The 24,648-nt window shown below is 35.7% G+C and overlaps 1 protein-coding gene across 3 annotated transcripts in view; it reads right to left on the reverse strand.

The window, feature by feature from the left end:
* mctp1a (multiple C2 domains, transmembrane 1a) overlaps positions 1-24,648 on the reverse strand; it is a 336,941-nt gene that overhangs the window by 178,591 nt on the left and 133,702 nt on the right. For all 3 annotated transcript variants that reach the window (XM_056458476.1, XM_056458475.1, XM_056458477.1), the window contains exon 2: positions 12,068-12,185. In XM_056458476.1, the coding sequence (XP_056314451.1) occupies positions 12,068-12,185 (118 nt within the window). The remainder of the gene's footprint in view (positions 1-12,067; positions 12,186-24,648) is intronic.

Raw genomic sequence — 24,648 nt, forward strand, 5'->3', positions numbered from 1 at the left:
GTGCGTTGCAAAAGCTTCAAAGATTAGAGTTCATGAGAAATGAAGTTCTCTCAAAAGAAATAACCCATTCTGAACTGCCTAAAACAATTGTCACTGTTCTTCCTGCCCAAATCTCACAAGCTCATTAGGAATATGTGCTTAAGCCATTCTTGTCAAATTGCAAAAACCCATTTAAACATACATTTAACTGCAATTTCTAGGTAAATATGAACCTTACAGGGCAGTTATGTCTTACTTTTGTCCCTTTTCAAACTAATGATATTTAAAAGGGCATTTAGACAATTAAATAAATAATTTCATGAATTTCTTCACACAGAATCAAATAAAATACCACAAAACAACTTAACGCTGTCAACATTACAAAGGAATTATAAGTAGCGTATTTCAGATTCGCAAAAAATTTAGACCTCTAGTGTGTGTCATTTGAAACATGTAACTCAGAGTCGACTGAGGCACATATTTCCAAAGAGCCTGTGCTGCCAATCTACATAGGTTTGTAGCAATTTTGCTAGCTTAATGTCCTCATTGGATGTCTGCTTTGACTTGTAAACACTTTAGTTTTGACTAAAGCCAGGGTCACACTGCACTTTTTCGCCCCATAGACTTCCATTCACACGCATGTGAATGTCACAGGTCAGAAACACATGCTTGTGTGACAAGTTTTACATGCCGCTGCTTTCGAAAGTTCAAACTTGGTGAACTCTGACCTGCCATTTCGCAATGTCTTTTTCCTCTCTAATGTACATATATCCAAATAAAACATGTAAAAAATCAAGAAATAAAAATGTGGAGTGTCCCTTTATTTTTGTTAATCAAGTATTGATTTCCTGGTTGTCATTTTCAGAACTGAACTGAAATAATTCAACTTTTGATTGAAATAAGTCATGCATAATAACACAGGCTTTCTACATGCAAAACAATTAAAGAGTGTATTATCTAATTAGAAAAAGCCCTATCCCTCACATATTCATAATTACCCTCCCAAAAATCACAACGGGCCAAGAGTTTTTTTTTTTTTTAAAGTCATTGAATAATGCACACAGTTATAATTAAGCTAAATTATTCAATGTGATTTCCCAGAGCTCTGACTGATTGCTGTCATTGGAAGGAAATTTGGAAACTGCACTCAGGCACTGAGAAAGCTCCATCTCCTTCAGCAGACCTACTTAACTTTGGCCCTCTGGGGCCTGTGATGGCACAGACTTTCAGCCCTGTCACTCACTGCACCCATTCTGTATAAATGAGCCCCTTTAAGTGATAACCCTCCACATGGAAAAAAAAAGTGTCTGATATCAGATTACAATGAAAAACTGGTCTCAATATGCTGAAACCAAGCCAAGTTTGTCAGTTAATATAATATAAATATAATAATATAAAAATATAATGTGCACTAAAAAGTCACTTTTAATGCAATCCATATTTCACCAAGCTCTACATTTTTGCATCCATGCCACTAGGTGACAAGAACAACAAACGAAAACAGTAATTTAATGTTCAATTAGCTCTCATTTTCACACACAATTCATAATTTAAAGCTAGCGGTTGTGACAACTGACAACTAATGCTGTTTAGCATCACTGATGTCAAACATGTACAAAGTGTATTTAGACTATGTTTAAAAGGACTAGGGGCTCTACTTTAACGATCCATCCACAAAGTCTAAAGTGCATGGTGCAAAAGCATTAAGGGTGTGTCCGAATCCACTTTTACTATTTTAAAGATGGGAAAAATACAGTTTGCGCCCCAGCGCATGGTCTAACAGGATTGTGCTTATTCTCTTAATGAGTTATGGGTGTATTTTGAGCATAACGTGCATTAAACCAATCACTTGACACCCAAACTTCCCTAGCGAGAAAACAGTTAAACAGACCATCTGCAGTGCGAGGACGAAGAAGGAGCCTCCTCCATTCAGCCTCTTTGCTTTCTCTTTACTTTACTTTAACTCTTTACTTTACTCCCTTACATTCGTGGAGTAATGAAATGGTGCACTCCACTGAAGACATCCATTAGCCTACATATTTATTTTGTTTAAGTACAAAGATTTCAAAACTATTTCTGAATTCAGATCTAATTACCAGCAAATGAATAAATGAACAATAATACTGAAGTGTAGTTCTATTCAAACACGTCCTATTCTTATGGTCCAAAACCCGACAGGTGTTTATTGCATATAATAAACAATACTAATAATAATGATAACATTATACAATAGCAAACTGTAATGAATAAATTTTAAAAAGCCTCCCCGGACATGAAGAAAGCATGAAGGCAGTAGTGGTTATATTTATGTAGAAAATTATATTTTTTGTAACATTTTAATCCTTTAAAAATGTGCCATGCACGTCTTGCACCTTATTGAGCCGGTTGTATGATAGGGCCCAATGTTATTTAAGGTGAAATTGGAAGCCCGTTTTACACAAGATATGATTCTTTATTTTTAAAAATGCTTGGTTCTATGCAATTCCTTCTGTTGTGCCAACACAAATTGATTAAGTTAACTAAATTGTGTTTTTTTTTACAAATTGAAGTGGATAGAACACAAAATAATTCAATTGGCCTAAAGAAAAACCTTAGGAACAGTGGTTTCAACTCATTTTAAATAAGTACAGTAGTTAAAAAAAGCTTTTTGAAGTATAGGTTCTAAATAAAAAATCTATAACTTTGGTTAAACTTCTTAACGGTTATTCCTCTGTTTCCCCCATATGCGACAAGTGTAAAGCTGCCGAGGGTACATTAGCACATCTTTTTTGGTCCTGTGTTCAAATTCACAGTTTTTGGTTAGAAATATTTCAGTTGTAAAGTTTACGGTTGTGTTTTACTCCCTGACACAATGAAAGCTATTGTTGGTTGGTCAGATTTTCTAGAGACTCTCAACCGAAATGTACGATTACCTGTTTAGTATGGCATGATCATAGTTAAGCAAGTTATTTTTTGTTCCTGGAAGAAAAATAATAAGCCTCATTTTTCTGACAGGCTTCTTGGACTTAACCCCACTTTATATTTGGAAAGAATTAGATATTCCACCTGCAAAATTTGATAAAATGTCTTTTTTTTTACACAACATAAAGACTAATAATGTTGTTTAATTTCTGAAGATTTGTAAGTTGTTTTTTTTTCTCTGTCTCTCTTTACATCCATTGCAGTGTCTATTTGTAGGTCATGCATGTCTTGTATGCCACTCTTTTCCCTTGTTTCATGCTTTATTTTACATTTTGCACAGATTATTGTTACATGATGAATTTGTCCGTTCTTTGTTTTTCTGTCTGCAAAACCTATAATAAAAAATATGAAACATTTCTCAATGGTGGTGTAAATAAACCAGACAGGGTGTAAATAGCCCCATCTCAATCTCTGACACTTAATATTTCTTTCCATTTTTATGGGCTTCAGCATGGCATGCTGGCATGTCGAAACAATTAAAATACTATTATAAATACATGAATTAAACAATATTGTGCATTGTTAGCCTTTTAAAGATGTTCTTTTGAAAAATACTAGCAGACATTTTTGTCTATTTGTATAATCTATTTGCGAGACATTTCTGCAGTCATACTGCAGAGAATAAAAATATTTTGTTTTCAGACAGTTTTTCTATGCTTGTATGTAGTAGGTTATTTAATCATTTATTATTTATCTACACAATCTAAGCTCTAGTCAAGCCTTTTATATGAACCAATATACTCAGCAACCATTACGAGAGCCACATATACGAGACCTGAAGTGTAAAATTCGTTTAAAAAATTCTGAGGATTTATCTGGGATCTGTCATTTTCTATTGATAAAAAACACTCCATATGCTGAGCTCAGATTGGCTGTCAGGCATCTGTGTATTTAAGCCCTTTCAATATCACATACAAAATGAAAAGGGTTGTGGTCAACGGCGTTCACATCTCCTGCACACTCTATTACCAAGCATGCCCCACCAGCACAGCCCTGGATTGATGACTGCAGCAGTTTCTACTATCGTCCAGTGTGGTGATGCCTGAGCTGGGAGTGTACAGTACATGAACTCAGTTCAAGCCCAGCATGTAGCTTTAAATGCAAAGTAAGTCCACATGTTGTTAGAATTTTGAGTTTTCTAAGAATATTTCATTGTGCATTGGAACATTTACAGTAGATGATGATGATGATAAAGGTTATCTTGTGTTTTTTGTTTTTAAATTGCATATAGATGACAAACTTATCAAAAGGATGTCCAAGAATTAGGTTTAAAAAAGTCTAAAAATGTTATATTATGCATGCTAGTCCAAAATAAAGAAAGATCATGTGCCTGTGTTTACAGTCCTGCTGCTATTCTTGTTTTGATTGTCCAGCACTCACACGTGACTATAGACTGATCATGCAATGGAGGCGATCAGCAAAAAGCATGTAATTTTTTCTTTTTAACACATAATTGATCATATTCAGGGCTGCACGGTGGCACAGTGGGTAGCGCTGTCACCTCACAGCAAGAAGGTCTCTGGTTTGAGCCCCGGCTGGGTCATTTGGAATTTCTGTGTGGAGTGTGCATGTTTTCCCAGTGTTCATGTGATTTTCCTCCAGGTGCTCTGGTTTCCTACACAAGTCCAAAGACTGGGTAAGCTAAATTGTCGGTAATGTATGTGTGTATGTCCTGGTCCTCCAGGTAGGAGGTTGAGTGTTGGGCTAATGACCCATCTCGTAAAAATTAGATATTACGATAACACCAACATGGTGTGGCTAAATATCAACTTCGATATTAATGGCCCTGGAAGTAAATAAATAAGTAAATAATTGATCATATTTAAATCTTTAAATATACTAGTTACACCAAAATTGACTAGCAGTGTTGGGTGTAATTATAGATGCAATGCAAAGTAAGGGATACATTTTCATTTTTATGTAATATAAGTAAACTTACTTATAATGTGCTTGCCTTAAATACCGTAAATAAAATGAACCGTTATGAATTAAATGATTCAGATAAGCACAGTAACAAAATACAAATATATTTTGTGGAATAATTCTATTTTCTGCTAAAGAAGGTTACATTCAACCCAGGCACATTATTGATATGTACCCCTATATACATTTCTGGAAAGTGCAAAATACGTACGAGAGGGTCAGTTTTTTGCTGTTTTTGTTGCCGTGAATCCACCAGAGGTCGCTGTCAACTGATTGACTGACTGACTGACTGATCGACTAACTGATGATCCCCACCCACTATCTTCCTTAATCCCAACTAGTGTTTTTAAAAGCAACCCCGAAATAGGCCTTTGTGGGCACTTGATTTTTACCACGTTTTCAGATCTTTCCATGTTCTCACCCTGTTATTCACTTGTTAATTTTATGTTTTGCCTTTTGTTTTTGTCTTTCCTGCTTTCTGGAACTGTTCTTCGCCAGACTCGAACCCCGTCAGTGCGGTACCTCTCTGCATTTCAAGTCTAATTGAATAATCCTTTCTTTAATCATGATTCCTAATTAAAAAACTTTAATGAGGATGTGTGAATCATTTTTTAATTTAAATTCCTAAAAATTGGCATGTACTATTAACAAATACTAAGTCAGTGGTTACAGGTTTCCAGCTTTCTTCAAAACATCTTCTTTTGTTTTCAACAGAAGAAAGAAATTAAACAGATTTGCAATAAGGATGAGTAAATGATGATAGAATTTTCAGTTTTGGGTGAACTGTCCCTTTAAGCCAGGCGTGTCAAACTCAGTTCCTGGAGGTCCACAGTCCTGCACAGTTTAGTTCCAACACACTTATCTGTAGGTTTCAATCAAGCCTGAAGGACTTAATTAGTTTGATCAGGTGTGTTTAATAGGGTTGAAACTAAAATATGACACCTGTGCTTTAATCCATTCAAAGAACTACTCCACATATAGACAACACTTTACCAACAGAATATACTATAGTACTAAACTTAAACAGTCACGTAATCACTAAAAAGTGCATTACTTATGTGTTCATATTAAACCATGAAGCTAATCTCTGAGTGAAATTAAATAAAATAAAAAATTTAATTCATTTGTCAATTAGTCTAGAACAGGGGTTTTCAAACTGTGGGGCGCCAGCACCTATTATGGGGGGACATTAAGGCATGCACTCGAGTAAATTATGATGACGATTTTTATGTGTTCACTAGAGTGAATCTGATTAATGTTAGCTCCACATCTACAGTAACTATCACAAAAACTATACAAAACTATACAAATAAAGTAAATGTGTTCGAGTAAAACTAAACAAATAAAACGGACTGGATGCTTTTTTTAAAATGAATGACGGTGAATGAAAGTAAAACCTTTGAACCGTCTGACAAAAAAAGTGCCCTTCTGAATCAAATCAGCAGATGCCCTTCTGGATCTTTCACTAACTTTGAAGACACTACTGACTATGTTTACATGGACATCTGTAATATAGTCATTTGCCTTAATAGAAAAAAATATAATTAAGGTGTTTACGTGAAATGCTTTCTTGTAAGAGTTTCATGTAATTTTGGGTGACTTTAACTGCAGTTCGGCAGTTTCACCTTCACTCATGAACATTTCATTCATGCTCCCGTGACAAACTTGGGTATTAGATGCAAATAAGGAGTAAGGACTGGTGGAAGAGTGTTATGGAATTTAATAACGCATGCCGAATGGAAACAAAAAAAATTCCGCATTTCGCAATGTGTGTGTCTGCGGTCCTTTACTGACAGTGTGTGGATCATGTCTGAAAATATGACGAAAAGTCCTACGTGGCGGTAATAGTTTGATTGCAGTGTTTACTTCAATAATGCCACTAATATATGCATCAGTTATGCACAAGTTCAGTTATGACTTTAGTCGAATTAAGGTAATCAAAAATCACTGTTTACATGGTGACTCTTAATCAAAGTATTGTCTTAATTGTATCAAAATGTATTAAAATATTGGTGTCTATGTAAAAGTACTCAATGTTCGACTCAACCACATCGTCAGTGCTATGCAAACTTGGTTTGCGAAGCAGCATTTTCTGTATGTACGTACATCAAAAGCAAGTAGGCTATGGCTCACACTTATTGACAGTGGAAAATGATTCATGGTTAATCAGGAATCCAACCATGTTGTCCTCACAGAAACAGGTTCAGCCATCACACTAAATTGTTTAAAAATATGAAAAGCTATATTTTTATGTTTCAATGAAATTAATGTTATGCACTTTAAACGCAGCAAATAATATGTGATGGTGATGTTTGCACATGCATTATAATTTTGGCACAGTGGAATGGGGGCGTGAGTAAAATTGGCCAAACTTTGGGGGTGGGGGGGAGGCAAACTGGTAAAATCTGATTTGTGTTTGTTTGTTAATTTTCACATTAAGCAGTAATAAATGCAGCAACTGGAGTGTGTGTGTGTGCGTAAGTGTGTGTTTTTAGAGACAGGCAGTCGTCCAAGACAGAAAATGCAAATGTTAAGTCATAAAACTCTGCAGAATATTGAGGAATAATAGTAGAGGATGGAGCGTGAGTGTGTGGTTTTACAAAAACACCCCTCATCTCTCATTAGCTCAACATGCTGTATTGTAATATTGCAAACATGACACAAAGACGTGAGCACTGGAAATGTAATTTCAGAGTCTTGAGCTTATGAAACAGTCTGCCACAATATTAAGTCCATCATTGCACAAAAAAATAATACTTTACTGATTATTCTCACACATTAGTTTTAATTGCACAATAACTGTGTTGTCAGACAGTAAAAACCAGCTAGAGGTGCTTTGCATGCTGTCCACTTCCTACACACAAATACACACAGACGCTCACACACACTCTTATTCACATCATCAGGTCATTAACAGATGCCGACAGATGGATTTCAATGCCAGAGAAAGACAACAGGAAACAGTGAAAACAATGTTATAATCCTGGATCAGCTCCTGCCAAGCTGTCCACACCAACGTAACAAACAACAAAAAAAATATTCATAACTCAAGGTTAAAAGACAGTCAAAAGTGGGAACAGACTCCACATTCTCATTCATCGCTGCTGCAATTGCTCTCAGAGAAATCCTGCTTCTTTTTTGACAGTGAAATGAGAAATATATAGGTCCAATAGCAATGGAGAAGGCAACTTCTGATTACAAAATGGGTGTGTATTGCTTGAAATCACACCTAAATGTTCACTGGAAGTGCTATTAAAGGAATGGGACATCACCATTTGCTCATCCTTTACTTGTTTCAAACCTTTATAAGTTTCTTTCTTCTGCTGAACACAAAAGAAGATATTTTGAAGGGTGGTTAGATACAGTGGGGTTCCATATTTAGATGGAAACAAGTTACTGTAGGATGTTGTACACATTATCTATTAACCACACAGATTATCGCATTTGAGATTTAGGTATGATAATTTCAGAAAACATTCAGTAAATACAAACCAGCATGCAGTGCTCTGGCTGACAAAACCAACAGAGCATGTGTAACCCTTTCAGTAAACCCTATTCACCTTATTCTCCGCGTACGAGTGGGCGCAGCCATTTGAATCATTTTGGCTCGAGACTTCCGGTCTCATTCACTTCCATTCATTTTTAGTCGTTAAAAAACGCTCGTTTTGCTGTTTGGTGTTGCAAACTGATATTTTCTTATTATATTATTCTACTTTGTCTGTATTGTCAAGCAAACACTTGTTTGTAGAGTAAGTAGTTTGACCGTTTTCTGCCGTTTATTATTCTTAGTCATTTCTCTCATAGGCAGCTGAATCGGAAGTTCTAAAACAATCACAAAAATGATCACACTTTCGCATTGAAGAATAAGGTCAATAGTGTTTGACTGGATAAGCAGAGCAGAAATGAGAAATAGCAGTAGTCACAAACTTGTAGAGAGCATTGGACTATGCTTGCTATCCTTTGTTTTTCGAGTTAATAAAGTTATAATGATAAACACCTTAATGTGAATTTATGCATGCCAACGCAGAAGCCAGTTTCAGCAGAATCATTTGAGTTTAGAAGTAAACGTGCAAAATGTATGCAAAGTCTAATTTTAGCTCTTCAAATTTTAAACAATCATCCAGATAAATAATTCCAATCTCAGTCATGTATCGTCAGAAGAAAGCGTGATATTCTTCTGCACAAGAATTACTCAGGATCCCTCTCAAGGGAGCACACATGACTGACTGCATGACTCACACAACAGAAGACGGGTCTCGAGGGCTCGAGGTCTTTGCTCATTATTTTAGCGTGTGTGTGTGTTTTTAGGTGAGTCAAAAGGAGAAGGAGGCAGAGGGAGTATGAGCAGACCTGCTGCACCATCCATCAGCCCCTAATGAGGCCATTACTTCTGTAGCCTGTCTCTCTGCCATTCAAAAGCACTAATGCCCATCCTCTCACATGACAGCAGCGCAGGTCTGGAGTAATAATGGGTAGGGGTGTAAGAGTCACTGTTTTTTGAGCTCAAGGCTCTGCTGGTGTCTGCTAAGATACACATGAGTCAAGGTGACCATTGCTGAATGATGTTTGTTCACTCTCAGAATCACGTTGGGGCGCTAGATGTTCAAGTAAGATTTAAAGACACACAATAGGACTTTTTTCTAAGATAACTTAAAAATTATTCAAATATCAATCCAATATAATAATTCAAATAAATCCCAAGTGTCCCCAGAATGTTACTGAAGTTTTAGCTGAAAATACCCCACAGATCAGTTATTATAGCTTGACATATTTCCCCTATAAGGGTGTGACTAAAAACTTGCTGTTTTCATGTGTGGTGCTTTAAATGCAAATGAGCTACTGCTTTACACATTATTCCATAAACAACATAACAAGTGAATCTAACATAACAAACATTTACATATTTGTTTGTTACTAAATATATATATTATTAAGGGTTTTAAAAGTGTCTGTTTAAGGTTTTAATTTAAAAAAGATCAATTATCATTGCATGTGTTTTATTGTTAACAAACTGATTAGCTGATAAGTCTATTTATAATAATAATAATAATAATAATAATAATAATAATAATAATAATAATAATAATAACAATAATTCCCTACATTTATACAGTCCTTTTCTGGACACTCAAAGCGCTTTACACATTGGGGAGAATCTCCTCATCCACCACCAGTGTACAGCATCCACCTGGATAAAGGGACGGCAGCCACATTGCACCAGACCGCACATCACACACCACCTGATTGGTGGAGAGAAGACAGAGTGGTGAAGCCAATTATAATATGGGGATGGTTGGGAGGTCAGGATGGATAGAGGGCAGTGGACAAATTTGGCCAGGATGCCAGGGTTAAACCCCTACTCTTTTTTTTAAAGGACATCCTAGGATTTTTAATGACTACAGAGAGTCAAGACCTCGGTTTAACGTCTAATCCAAAAGACAGCACTCCCTGAGCAGCATAGAATCACTTTCAATATACTGGGGCTTTAGGACCCACCCAGACCACATGTTGAGCGCCCCCTACTGATCTCACTAACACCACTATTTAGTTTTCTCACTTAAAAATGTGCAGAATTAATTCTTAATTTTGAAAGCAATATTTAGTGAAAATGCGCTCCATCTTGCCAACTTCTCAGTTAAAGGTGTTGATATGTTATACTCCAAAACAAAATGTCTAAAATGTTGAACTTAAAGCTGAATTAGACATAGACATTAGACATTAGGTTGAAAAGACATACGGTAAGTACTCAAAGGGGAAGATAGGGTTTAATACTTTCACACATAAGTACTAAATACTAATAAATAATTTTGATGAGATAATAATAATAATAAATAATAAAAAATAATAATAATAAAAAAGTTTTGATGAGATTGCACCAGTATGTAGATGAGACACTGTAATTGCTGACACAAGGGCACAGTTTAGGCACACAATACAAAGTCATCAAAGACCACAGGCCCGAGACCTCGCTGGGAACCCATTTGATGTCAGCAACCACATTATGACCACATTCATACTACATATACTGATGTTGAAAAACAAAACTCCTATGACTAATTTGCAAAAGTAGTGTATTTTCAGTATTTGCAAAGCACAAACTTTTCTCACAGTACAAACAATTTACGGACGAACGTTACTGTGCTGTGACCAGGGCTGCTTCCAAAACCGAATACTTCCATACTATACAGTACACTAAAATCAGTATGTGAGCTGAGTAGTATGTCCGAATTCATAGAATTCGAAAATCAGTACCTGGATGACTTACTACTTCCGGCGAGATTCTGAATTGTGCATCCCATGCACGCTGAACTATTCTATGATGCCCCGCGAGAGAATTAATGAATAGGAGTGAAGCGATGCAACTGACATGGGTAGGTCACGTGACCATGACAAAATGGCGAATGCAGTCTATCCGAATTCCATTCATACTGCTCACATTCATCCTGTATATAATGCACTATTCTAACACCCGAGTAGTATGTTTAAATTCAAATGCAATACGTAGAATAGTAGGTGGTTTCGCACGCAGCCCAGGGCTTAATTTGTGCTGGAACATGCCGGATCCGACACCTCATTTTACCGATCCCCCTCCTCACACACACCCCTGCTCATCACTTTCTTCCACGACTACCCAAACCTCTTCATCCGCGTTCATTTGTTCACTTTCGTCCGCGACAACTCTACCTCCTCTAGTATTTTATTAGCCTAAATAACCATAACCTAAATGTCGATGGCGTCCGTGTTGTTCAAAAGCCACCAATTCTTACATAGAAGTCAGTGACAACTTGGACAAAAACACTGCATGCCAAGTTTTGATTCAATTGGACCAGCGGTCCCTTAGTTAAAGCTGCTTTAATGTTTACTTTTTTCACATTGTACAACACCACAATGTTGTCAAACTATGCAACTTTTTTACAGTGACCTCAGATCAAGCTCATGTATATGCATTCATATCTGTCAACCTGATTTGGTGACAATATCGCGTTCCGTTAAAGAGTTATGGAGATTTTTGGAAAAAGTGACCTTTGTCAGTTAAGGGTCATTAAGCAACTTGTTTGGAAAGTGAATGTTTGATACCAAAATGTGACAATGCTAAATTTGCATGACAGAACCTCAAAAACCTGAAAAAACTAATATATACATATAATAAAAACCCAGAACAAGAACACAGAGCAACAACAGGTCATATAAATGGAGCACATACCTCCCCTGTCCCTGATGGCCAGATTATTGCCCTTCTTCAACACAATGTCCAGCTGATACATCCCTGGCTTTGGCAACGGAGGAAGTTCTTCATTACTTGGCTCCACAATATTGATGCCCTACAGGAACAGAGGAAAACAATCAAGTGGTCAGACAGGGATACGAGAATGTGATACAATATCAAGTTCATTCTGGCAAACCACTTCAGTGCGTATTATTAGGAAAACTCAGGATATTACATTTTGGTACATCGACACATCGAAATATAAAGGTTCTTTGTTGACATCAATGGCTTGTAAATAATATTTAACATCGATTGATTTTTTGTATTCCTCTTTATAGAGGAAAAGAGTCTTTAGATCATTAAAATTTCTTAAATAATCATTTTACGAACTGATTATGATTCTTCTAAGGCAGGAGTACTCAAGTTCAGTGGCTATGGGTACCACATGAAAACCACATAAAATGTGAAGCGCCACAAATTACAGTATGACTTCCATAATAAGACTTCATTTAAGATACTTTAAGCAGTTTTACTGACTCTAAAATGATCAAGTCTTGGTTATTAAAATGAATTACTCCATATATAATACTACTACTAATATTAATACTGTATGTGGTAATAAAAATGCAGAGCAAAGAAGTGGATTAACACCTTAAAAACGCATTTTAAACTCTGTATTAAACTGTATTAAACGAGTATTAAACTGTGAGCAGATACACTATGTGAAACTATTAAACACATGTCTTAATAATTCAGTCAGCCTATAATATTACACACATTAATACACTATTTATGTTTTAGTTATGGTGCATTTTTATACTTAAGGTCACTATACAAAGTTGCTGTATTACTAATATTACTACTATGGTGTAGTACAGTAAATTTTAGGCAACTCAGCAATTGAATTCTGCACAGACAAATCATCAAATACAAATAAGCAAACAAATTACACAATGTTAGAGGTTTACTATGGAGCTCAGCCAGCTTTTATAATTATAACGGGAGAGCAAACTTTGTGAACATGCTGATGTGATGACAGCTCCATTTATTGTTTATTGGAGCACATTTTGCTTTACAATTTACAGTATATTTTTGTTTTTCATGCTGATAAAATTAATCTTGATGTGCCGAAAGTGGCCTGCAGGCTGCCTGTTGAGTCAATGCATTGTGATTATTTCTTGAATTATTATGAATCAATTCTTGGAAGTTCAGCATCAAATCTGTTTTTAAATTGAAGCACGACAACACAACCCATGTGCAGGAATAAGCTAAAAAAACAAAAGTACTGCAGTAAGCGCTTATGGGCGCACATATCTTTGCTGCCAAACTTGCTTAAAATGGACAGATGGATACATTTAAGAATTATACACAAGCTGTAGCGTTAAGCAGTTGCATCCAATGTGAGCTTCCGAATGCTGTTTAATTTATAATAGTAGAAATTATCCTTTATATTGGAAATAGAACAAACTTATTTAGCAATTAACTAATTTAAGTTGACCCCTTCAATTCTACCTGTGAATTTTTTCAAAAATGCTTTGTGATGGGTGTGGAGTACTGCGAGCAAAGGGAGGAGTGTGCGTGGCCAGCAGAGCAGGGGTAAAAAGTGGAGCGAACAACTGTTGTCAGTTGGCTCACAGAATGAGAACAAACCGTGAGGAGACCCATGATTTTAAAGTTTACAAAGTGAAAATGCTAAGAAATAAACAATTATTAATTTAGTGTCCTGCTACATTTGATATTTATAATTTCATTAACACATAACCACAATTTGTTCTATCATTATAAAGATAATCATGTTTATATAAACACTACAAAAGAGGAGGACTTATTTCCTCCTCAATCCCCAGGTCTGAATGCAGACAGTGCAGTGCAGCAGGTCTCTTGCCCTATCTATTTCAACCATTAGCCCTGCCAATAATCCGGAAAAATCATAAAAATAGGCTAACACAACAGCATTAATAGGCGATGTGTCTGAATGGTAACGAACTCAACTGATGAAAGACAAAGTCTGCCATTCTAACATTCTCGTACAGCTCTCCCAACAAAAATGCTTGCTACAAACCAACAGTTTTGCTGTATCGGCCCTGACAACATCGCTATAAGAAATAAGAATAAAAAAAATAAGAATAAGAATAAGAAAACTCAGCAATGAATAATAATAAGGAACCAACGCATCATCAGTCCTCTAGCAGATTCGCGCAACGTCGCAGATTTTGTTCCCGCCCGAAAACTTAGTTCAAACCCAAAGCTAAAATTATCCAGTTTTCCACACAATTAAAACTGACAGGTGATAACATTGTCTTAACTGATGCTGAACACACACAAATCTGTTAAAATAAAAAAAAAAAGTACTCCAGGGTGTCTTGAACCTATAAGCTGAATACTATCTTGCAAAATAACTAGTAAAATATTATGTACTGTCATCATGGCACAGACAAAACAAATTAGCTATTAGAACTATTATTATTTTTTACATGTTAAACAGTACATGGGAAATATGGAAAATACAGACCAGAAATTTCACAATGCCTTCAACTGTAATTATATATGAAGAGTTCAGATGCAAAAGCCTCTAAGTGGCATCTGAAATTTATTTCTAAAATGAGTATTGTTCAGTTATTTCACTTTAAATGCTATGAAAATGGCCTATTCTTTTTCATACAAGTGAAATTATTGAACATGCACATAAGAGCCTGGCAAAAATGCACATTTTCGAGGAAATTTTTCTTTACATTTTCTCAATGTAATAACTAAACAAACAAAAATAGTAATGCTCTTGATTTAGTTTTTTTTTTTTTAATTTGGAATAAGTAATGTTGTTCTTCAGAAAATGCTCTTAGTAATCGTAATGTTACATTTAAAGCTTGTTTATCCTGAATATTACTTTTTTTCTGTGTGTGTGCGTGTGTGTGTGTGTGTGTGTGTGTGTGTGTGTGTGTGTGTGTGTGTGTGTGTGTGTGTGTGTGTGTGTGTGCGTGTGTGCGTGTGTGTGTGTGTGCGCGCGTGTGCGTGTGTGCGTGCGTGCGTGCGTGCGTGCGTGCGTGTGTGTGTGCAGAGAGATACCTGTCATTGAACAAAAGCATGTAGAAACTCCAATGCTGGATAAAATGTACTGTAAAGATTTAAACGTACAGCAGAAGAAATAGGGAAAAATATAGGTAAATCAGATCGTGACTCCCAGAATCAGATCAGATCACAGAGTCCCTAAAGACTCCCACCCTTATTGAGTTTCCATGTTCAATCTAAGGCATTTCTGCAAACACCCTTTATTTTTAAGAGTGAACATAGAGCTCAACTGAGCAGATATAGCTCTGCTTCAAGGCCTCTTCTTTGAACTGTAAGATACAGTACAACAGCAAAGAGAAGAAAGGAAGTTTGCATTTCACTTTTGCCCCTTATGGTTACATAATCATCCTCTGCCTCTACGCCAGCACAAATCCAGGCCTCACAACCTTGGAGATGTAGAAAAGAGCCGACGTTTTCTGAGAGACTTCAGGCTGCGGCTCTGTGAAGGTCTGCTAATGTTAATGCTTCGCTAATGTTGTCATAAGCAGAATATTTAACAATAACCCTGCCTCTAAGCAGGTCATCAGCCCTCGACAACGTTTCAAAGAGCAACATTAAAACCTTATTATACCACAACAGAAGATGGAATGCTAATTTCTGGATGACTGAAGGGCTAACCATTAGTGGCCCTGTACTCGTGAAAGCTAGTTTGTTCTCAACCAGAGCTTTCTGTTTCTAGACCTAATACTGTACCGTATTTAGAAAGTCTTCTATACTGTGGTGGTAAATATATCCACAGCCCAGCTTTATAATACAACAACTTGCTGTCATCAGTAATAGGAAATATGCAGTGTAGTGTTTTTGTGGTGAATGCTAATAGTGTTTATGGGGCTTAGGGAGACATTAGCTCAGAATAGCAAATAGCTTTAGTGCTTTGTATCCTCATAGGACTTTGGGGACCATTTGTGGTGACTTAGCAGTAATTCTTAAAGCAACTTGACCCACAAACACTTGTGATTTATGCACCAATACACACACACACATACAGAAACAATATGAAACTGCATAAAGCAAGCTGCCGATTTTGTTATTAACCTAGGCTCATTCTGATTATGTACCTCTATATACTGTACATTTCTGGAGAGTGCCAAATACATCCCAGGAGGTACATATTTTTGCAATTTTTGTTTTTTGTGAATTCACCAGAGGCTGCAGTGTAATCTTTGTCAGAACTCAAATTTCTCTCACGAGTGTCATTTGTGCCTGCTGTTCTCGCATAAATCCACTAGAGGCCGCTGTCGACTGACTGACTGACTGACTGACCAACCAACCGATCACCCCCCACCCTTCCCTAAACCCAACCAATAATGTTTTCAAAAGCTCCAACTGACCCGCCCATCTACTTTTTTTAAACCCAACTGACAGTTTTAAAAAGCAATCCTGAAGAAGAAATGTCCTCGCCTGATTTTTTTATGTTTTCAGATATTACCACATTCTTACCCTGTTATTTACTTATTTTTTTGGATTATGGTTTTGTTTTAACTGCTTTCTGGAACCATTCTTGGACTCAAACATCGTCGTCGGGGTCAACTCCGCTCTGCGCCTCAAGTATGCCAACGTATGCTACGAGCTACCAGACAAACTGGTAAAAGCAGAAAGCTGTCCATACTGAGGTAAGCAGTGGTCAACTGGTAAGCGCGAAAAGGAACGGCAACATACCGCCCCGTAGCGTTCGTTTTAAAGATGAAATGCAGTCATACGTAGCTCTGGCTACATAATTGGCAATCTCCAGAAATTTATGTAGGGCTAAATTTTCAGAATGAGCCTGTGTTAAGTGTAACATAAACATGACTTAGAGTAACTGGATTTAGCTTAACATAACGTGACATAATATAACGTAATGGGACATAACATAACGTAATGTGACTTAACCTGACATAATGCAGATTGCAGCTTAAGTTAATGCAAAAGAATGTGACTTATTGTGTCATTGTGTTAACACTCTTTATACACCAACACACACATACACACAATATAGAATTGCATTAAACAAGCTGCTGATTTTATGTTATATTATAAAGTAAAATTAACTCAACATAATGTAATGTAATTTTATGTAATTTGACTTAATGAAATGAAACGCTTCACATGACGTGACTTAATTTAAAACTACATAAAACTGCTTGTTAATGACTGATTTTACATAAAATAAAATAAAATAAAATAAAATAAAATAAAATAAAATAAAATAAAATAAAATAAAATAAAATAAAATAAAATAAAATAAAATAAAATAAAATAAAAAATAAATAAAAATTAAATTAAATTAAATTAAATTAAATTAAATTGTTTCGAGCTTCATTTGAGATAAAGCCCATTGTAATTTATAAAAAAAATGCAGTCCAAATGTTTTCTAATTATAATTTGTAAAAATAAGATGTACAGTTGAAGTCAGAATTATTAGCCCCCCTGGTTATTTTTTTCACCCAATTTCTGTTTATTTTCTGTCTGTATATATTTCTGTCTATTTTTCATTAAACTTCTATACAGCTTAAAGTGACATTTAAAGGCTTAATTAGGTTAATTAGGTTAACTAGGCAGGTTAGGGTAATTAGGCAAGTTATTGTATAACGATGGTTTGTTCTGTAGACTGTGGTTTTTAAAAAAAAATTATCTGCTTTTATTCTAGCCGAAATAAAACAAATAAGTCTTTCTCCAGAAGACAAAATATCAGACATAATGTGAAAATTTCCTTGCGCTGTTAAACATCATTTGGGAAATATTTAAAAAAGAAAAAAAAAATCAAAGGGGGCAAATAATATTGACTTCAACCGTATGCACAAATTTCACTCATGGACATTTTGATCTCAATGTATGTTTTTGTTATTATAAATCCATCTGAAATGAATTGCTGTCCTAAAAAGAAAGTATTTATGCATTAAAAAGCACACATTTCACCTTATATTCTCGATCTGTGACATTGTCGAGCCACATTTGTTACTGTAAATAATTAGAAAACAAACAGATTTAATAGTCCAGCTGTTTGCAAACATATCATCAGGGTACACAAAGGTAATCAGACGAGGAGGAATGATCACATTCAGCTCAAATCACTGCTGAAACAAAGACATTTATCTACTCACTGCCAAGAAGAATGTATTTTCTCATTTCTTTCTTTTTGTTTAAAAAAAGTTGATCCTTAAAATAAAAAAACAGCACCCTGATAGTGTTGCTCAACAAACACTGTTTATTATTTAGTCTTAGAAAAGTGACAAGAGGTTTGCGAGGTAATTGTGCCCGTAGGACCTTGTTACTGTTGTGTTTAAGAATTTCATTTCTGTTCGGTTTTGCTCATTATGACAGATTTCTGGTGTCTCACTGGCTTCATGAGCATTAGAGATATGATGAACAGGCCACCATTAAAAGTTGCACCTCAGGAAGTGACAATCATATTTTCTGAGCCATTCTTTATTATTAAGCATTAGACAATGTTTTCAAGGAGAATATGACTGGATGATGCAAAAAATAAGCAATTTAGTATTTCCTACAAATGGATATGACTGAATTTGCTCCAGAAAATTGAGTTTCAAACTTCTGATATAAAAATCACACCAATTTACTGCATAATAACAATTTAATAAGCAATGTTTTGAAACATTTTGGTGGCACGGTGGATAGAATTGCCGCCTTACAGCAAGAAGATCACTGGTTTAAGTCCCCACTGGGCCAGTTGGCATTTCTGTGTGGAGTTTGCATGTTCTCCCCATGTTCGCACGGGTTTCCTCTGGGTGCTCCGGTTTCTCCCACATTCCAAACACATGCGCTATAGGCGAATTGGATTATCTATATTGGCTGCATTGTATGAGTGCATGTGCAATGTGTAAGATTGTATGGTTGTTGCGGCTAGAAGGGCATCCCCTGTGTAAAACATATGCCAGAATAGTTGGCGGTTCATTCCACTGTGCGACCGCTAATAAATAAGCGACTAACCGAAGGTAATTTCTGAAATGTCCACAATATAGTTCAAATATGGTATAGTAGAATAGTACAATATAGTGTAGTAGTAGTTTTGGTAACACTTTATTTTGATGGTCCATTCAAGTATCTGTAGACTGTCGGCTTAATATCTGTTGATATGCTCCTTCAACAGACATATAACCTGACTATAAGAAACTTTGCAAGTACATGTCAACTTATACTAACCCTAACCCTAACCCCAACCCTAACTCCAACCTAACAGTCTACTTATAATGTAATGAAAATTAGTGGGAATGTAGATGCAATGTAACTTAAATTCAACAAACGGACCATCGAAATAAAGTGTGAACGTAGTTTTTAAATACTTAAAATGAATAAAATGAGTTAACATTAACAATGTTTCATTTACATTTGTTTAGAAAATGTAAGCAACATTTTTATTGTGTTGTAATTTCAAAACTAAAAAGGAAACTTTATAATTGGTTATTGTTTCATATTTTCTTTTCATTTATTTGAAGTTTTAGTACAGTAGTTAACTACAATTAAAACCATGAAACTAAAGTAATTTCAACTTACATTAGGTTACTTTGACTTAAAACATCAAGTTCAATCCCATACAACTTAAAACTTTATTTGAAGCATGTTAATGACTTGATTTGACAAATCATGGCTTGATTTGTGTTTTTCTTTTTGATTAACCCTCCCTTGTTTCTCCCTCTCATTCTCGTGAACATGCACACTCAAGCTGCGATCACACTAGAGTTTGAGCTTGCGAAATTCTGTAGTAAGGAGCTGCAAAAAGGGGCGAGATTAAAAAAATAATTAGACATTTAAAAAAGCGAGCGATTGGTCCATAATTAAAATTTCTAGGTTATGTTTTAATCTTCCATTGGTCTCACGCAGTCAAGTGATGCAATTTCGCAGGTCAGAGTTCACCAAGCTTGAACTTTCCAATGCAGCGAACAGCAAAACTTCAAGCAGGAGCTTGCGTTTCCGGTCTGACACATTCGCATGCGTATAAATAGAAGTCTATAGGGGGGGAAAGTCCAGTGTGACCGCAGCTTTATTCTAGTTTTTCCGTAGGTGGACACACCTGCTTGTCATTGGGGACTAATTGGGAAAATTAAGAAGAAAGACACAACTTTAGTGAACCAGCCAGCATTAGTTTGTTGTTTTTTGTTTGTTGTTTTTTGTTATATATATATATATATATATATATATATATATATATATATATATATATATATATATATATATATATATATATGTGTGTGTGTGTGTGTGTGTGTGTGTGTGTGTGTGTGTGTGTGTGTGTGTTTTGGAGATTTATTTAATGGTTTGAAATTCGATTATTCATTGTCTTTGAGTAAGAGTGTTATCATTATTTTGGGTTGGGTAAAAATAAATTTGTATTTAAAATTTTTATAATGCTTACTCTATTCTTTTGTGTTGCTTTATTTTAAATAAAACTGCATAGACACTGGCATACAGTATGTATAAAGTCATAAATGTCCTAAAAGCTCAAAAGTCATGTAATAACCCCAGTATAATCCAGAGTTTTGTGTTTCAATGTGTGCCCTGTAAAGAGTTAACATATAGTCCACTTCTTCAAGGCCAGTCTTCATTATTAACTGACACACCTGGGGGTTTCTATTGAGAGCTTCATTTAAAACACACACACCTAATGATTCACACTCTGACCTGCATCTTTCTACTAATGTATTATTTCTACAACTGCCTCAAACTACCTTTTGTAATCAACATTTTAACACATTTACTGTACACTAATTTATCTGACCCCGTTAGATTAGATAATTACCTGGAATGAATGATTATAGGGCTAAATTATAAGCTAAATGTATACATCGGGTACAACGCTAAGGAACTTTAAGTTTTAACTTGTAAAATGACACATATGAACTGATTGTCAATGTACAGTATTGTTCCCAGTATAAAACGTTCTAAAATATTTCCATGATTTGTTATTACAACATATTTTCTTTTGTCAAGTCAACTTAGGGTATACTCACACTATGTACAGTTGCCCTGAAGCATGCTTGAACAACCCTACCCTCTCCCCCGATAACCTGCACTCACATTGCATCTGAGCCGAACCATGCTTACGTCATCGATGATGCACTCTTCAGTTTAACAGAAGATAAGCGCTCTCGGTCAGCACAGTGGAGCTTTCTTTAGTTATATAATTTTAGTCGTTTGATATGCAGTGACACACAGTTAAATATTCCACTGAACAGATCAGCCACTTTTGACGCTCATAAATAATCATAAAAGTTCTCGTGCTGCAGGTTTTAGGAGGTCTGCTAAAGGCACAGCTGACGTGCAGCAAGAGGTTTGCGTCTTTAATAAACTACAACAGTTTGTGTTCATTGAATAGTAAGAATGATTAATAAATCCATATGACATAGTCCCTTAAAAGTCACGTCTCGTCTTCAGTTTTGGGCTCAAGCGCGCTTTGCACTCACACTACAAGTGTACTGCGCCAAAGCCTAAGTGAACTGCGCTCTGGCACACCTCTATCAACCGGGCTAGGGTCAGCAAACTGAACCGTGAATGAGCCCGATTCAGAGCACTCACACTTCTCAAACGAACCGGGAAACGCACCTGGGCATAGTTCAGATAGCATAGTGTGAGTGCGCCCTTAGATTCACTAATGTAGTTGAGATAACAAAAGATTTTTAGTTTATGTTGATTAAAATAATAGCATGGTGGTAATGCACTGATTTCACATAAAAATTTACATGTAGGTGATTCAATTAATAGATAGTTCACTAGACTCCCGAGTCTTTGTTTACCCTGCGCATGCACCCGACGCTCCGGAGTCAACACAGAAGGCATTTGAACATGAAGGCACCATTTTCTCCCCATCAGAGGTGAGCAAAGATGACCAAGTTTTATGGTAAGTCCTTTTATAAATCAATGTCTTTATTGTCTGGTTGTCTTAGAGTGATTTGAAGTATTGCCGAAGAGGTTCGTACTTTATTATAATTGACTTTAGTAAATTTTGTTTTAGGTTTTGAACTTGAAATGAAGTAGTTGAGTCAATTATTTAACTCGACTAAACATTTTAAGTTGAGAAAACTTAGAGAATTAAGTCAATACAACTTCACTGAGATAATCCAATAAGTTGACTTAACTAATTTTGGTAGCACTTTATTTTGATAGTCCATATGAGTATTGTCTGCTTAATATCTGTTGATACTGCTCCTTCAACAGATTAACTGATTATAAGAAACTTTGCAAGTACATGTCAATTTACACTAACCCCAACCTAACAGTCTACTTATAATCTAATGAGAATTAGTTGGCATGTACTGTAGATGCAATGTAACTTAATTCAACAAACGGACCATCAAAATAAACCGTGACCATAATTTAAGTTGAGTGAACAAATTATTTTTTACAGTGTAGTATGAGGTACACATTTACATTCACGTACCTTTAAAGACTTGTCAGGAAAAAAATTTACCTTTTTGAAAACGCACTGCCCCAGTGACAGATTTTGTACCTTTTTTTGTGACTGATAATGGACTGTTTTTATGACGCATCATAAATCTGCCAAATTGGTGTCACAGAATGTAAACAATGCTATTGAACTGAAAAAAAACACATATTTAGCTGAATTCTCCAGCTGAAAATAATCAATTATTGTCATGTTTTGGGCTGCACTTATTGATCAGACCGAAAAAAGGTCAAACAAAACATTTAGAGTACTATAGCCACAAGTTATCACAAATAAAAAAAACTGTCAGAGCCTGGGGAACAGAAGCTGTTTTGGTCAAACTGAACCAAGTTTTCCAAGACAAGATTCTAGACAGCATTCATGTTTGTTGTTAATATTTCCTGCACTGTAAAACCCAAAAAGATAAGGTAACCATTAGGTAACTTAAACCATTTGAGGAAACCGATTGCAACAAACCATTTAAGTTCAAAAGCTAATCCTAATAAGTACTGTGAACTTAATCTGTTTGAGTACATGAAGCAATTTGAGCACAGTAAAACCCAATAAATGAAGAGAACTCAAACCAACTGAGTACTGTAAAACCTAATAAGTTAAAAAACAAATCAATAAGAGTACTGTGAACTTACTCCGTTTAAGTTGAAGTAGTGAGGTATCTCATTAACTCATTAACTTAAACACTAAGTTCCAAGTCTTTTCAAATAAGTAGATTTAAACTCAGTAAAGTCTGAGCTAACTACACTAGTTTCATTTAATAAAGTTGACTGCTGGGTTTTATAGTCTGTCAGAGAAATATTAATTAAGACTGCTCATAAGTATATTTTGCCACCTACTAAATTCAGTTTATCAAACTATTTCACCCTTGTTAACTAATCCTGCTAACTAAGTCCTTTTCTATATAGCACACTTTTTTTCCACATGGTTTAGTATTCAGTGGTACAATAACCATGCGATGTTGTTTACATCCATGAACATACAGGACATACAGCCAAATCCTGATCCAAATACATATCCACTATAATCCAAATTCAGCTAAAATAATACCTACAAAATAAATTATTATGCAGCTAAATGGATGTTTATAATCTATAGTAACCACAACAATCTATAGGAAAGCTATAATGCCTTGTATAATTAACGTTTATCATTATTATTATTATTATTATTATTGTTAAGCTATTCTTGCCAGTTATAAAGTGATTTCTCTAGAGCCTTTTGTTTGTTACATGCACAAAACTCACAAAAATCAAGCTACAAAAACATTTACTACATTTAACACTCCATAAAGATAACCAAGCGCTCCTTCTCTTACCTTTCATTTATGTCTCTCCAGGGTCAAAAACATTTAGCTGAACTGAAGAGAGCTTTGCATAATAAGCGTCTGTCATGAATAAGAGATTATGGTGACTCCAGTTTCAGCCCCTGGAGTCTTACATACAGTAAAAAGTTTATAATGTGGATATTCCACTCCACAGGTATACAGTATGTACATTCTTTCACTAGACAGATGGTTGGGTGACGGATGGGTCAGAAGTGTCACTATGCGAGATTGTAAGGTCTAAGAACAATTTTTTTTCAGATTTGCAGCTGCTGACAGCTGCAAGTATAACTGTATCTGTGGAAAGTGATGTAGATTATTATTCATTCATTCATTTTTCTTTGGCTTAGTCACTTTATTTATCTGGGGTCGCCACAGTGGAATGAACTACCAACTTATACAGCACATGTTTTACACAGCGGATGCCTTTCCAAACGCAACCCAGCATTGAGAAACCTCCATGCACTCTCTCATTCACACTCATACACTAAGGCTGATTTAGTTTATTCAATTCACCAGTACCGCATGACTTTGGACTGTGGGGGAAACCGGAGATCTTGGAGGAAACCCATGCAAACATGGGGAAAACATGCAAACTCCACACAGAAATGCAAACTGACCCAGCCAGAAATAGAACCATCGACCTTCTTGCTGTGAGGCGACAGTGCTAACCACTGAGCCACTGTGCCCCAATGATGTAGATAATTAATACATTTAAATTCTCTGCTCAATATTTATTTGGTGTAGCCTATTATGTGGAACAAAATATATTATGTCTTGGATGGATATGAATTATAG

The sequence above is a fragment of the Danio aesculapii genome, chromosome 5, assembly GCF_903798145.1.
Source record: "Danio aesculapii chromosome 5, fDanAes4.1, whole genome shotgun sequence".
Lineage (NCBI taxonomy): Eukaryota > Metazoa > Chordata > Actinopteri > Cypriniformes > Danionidae > Danio > Danio aesculapii.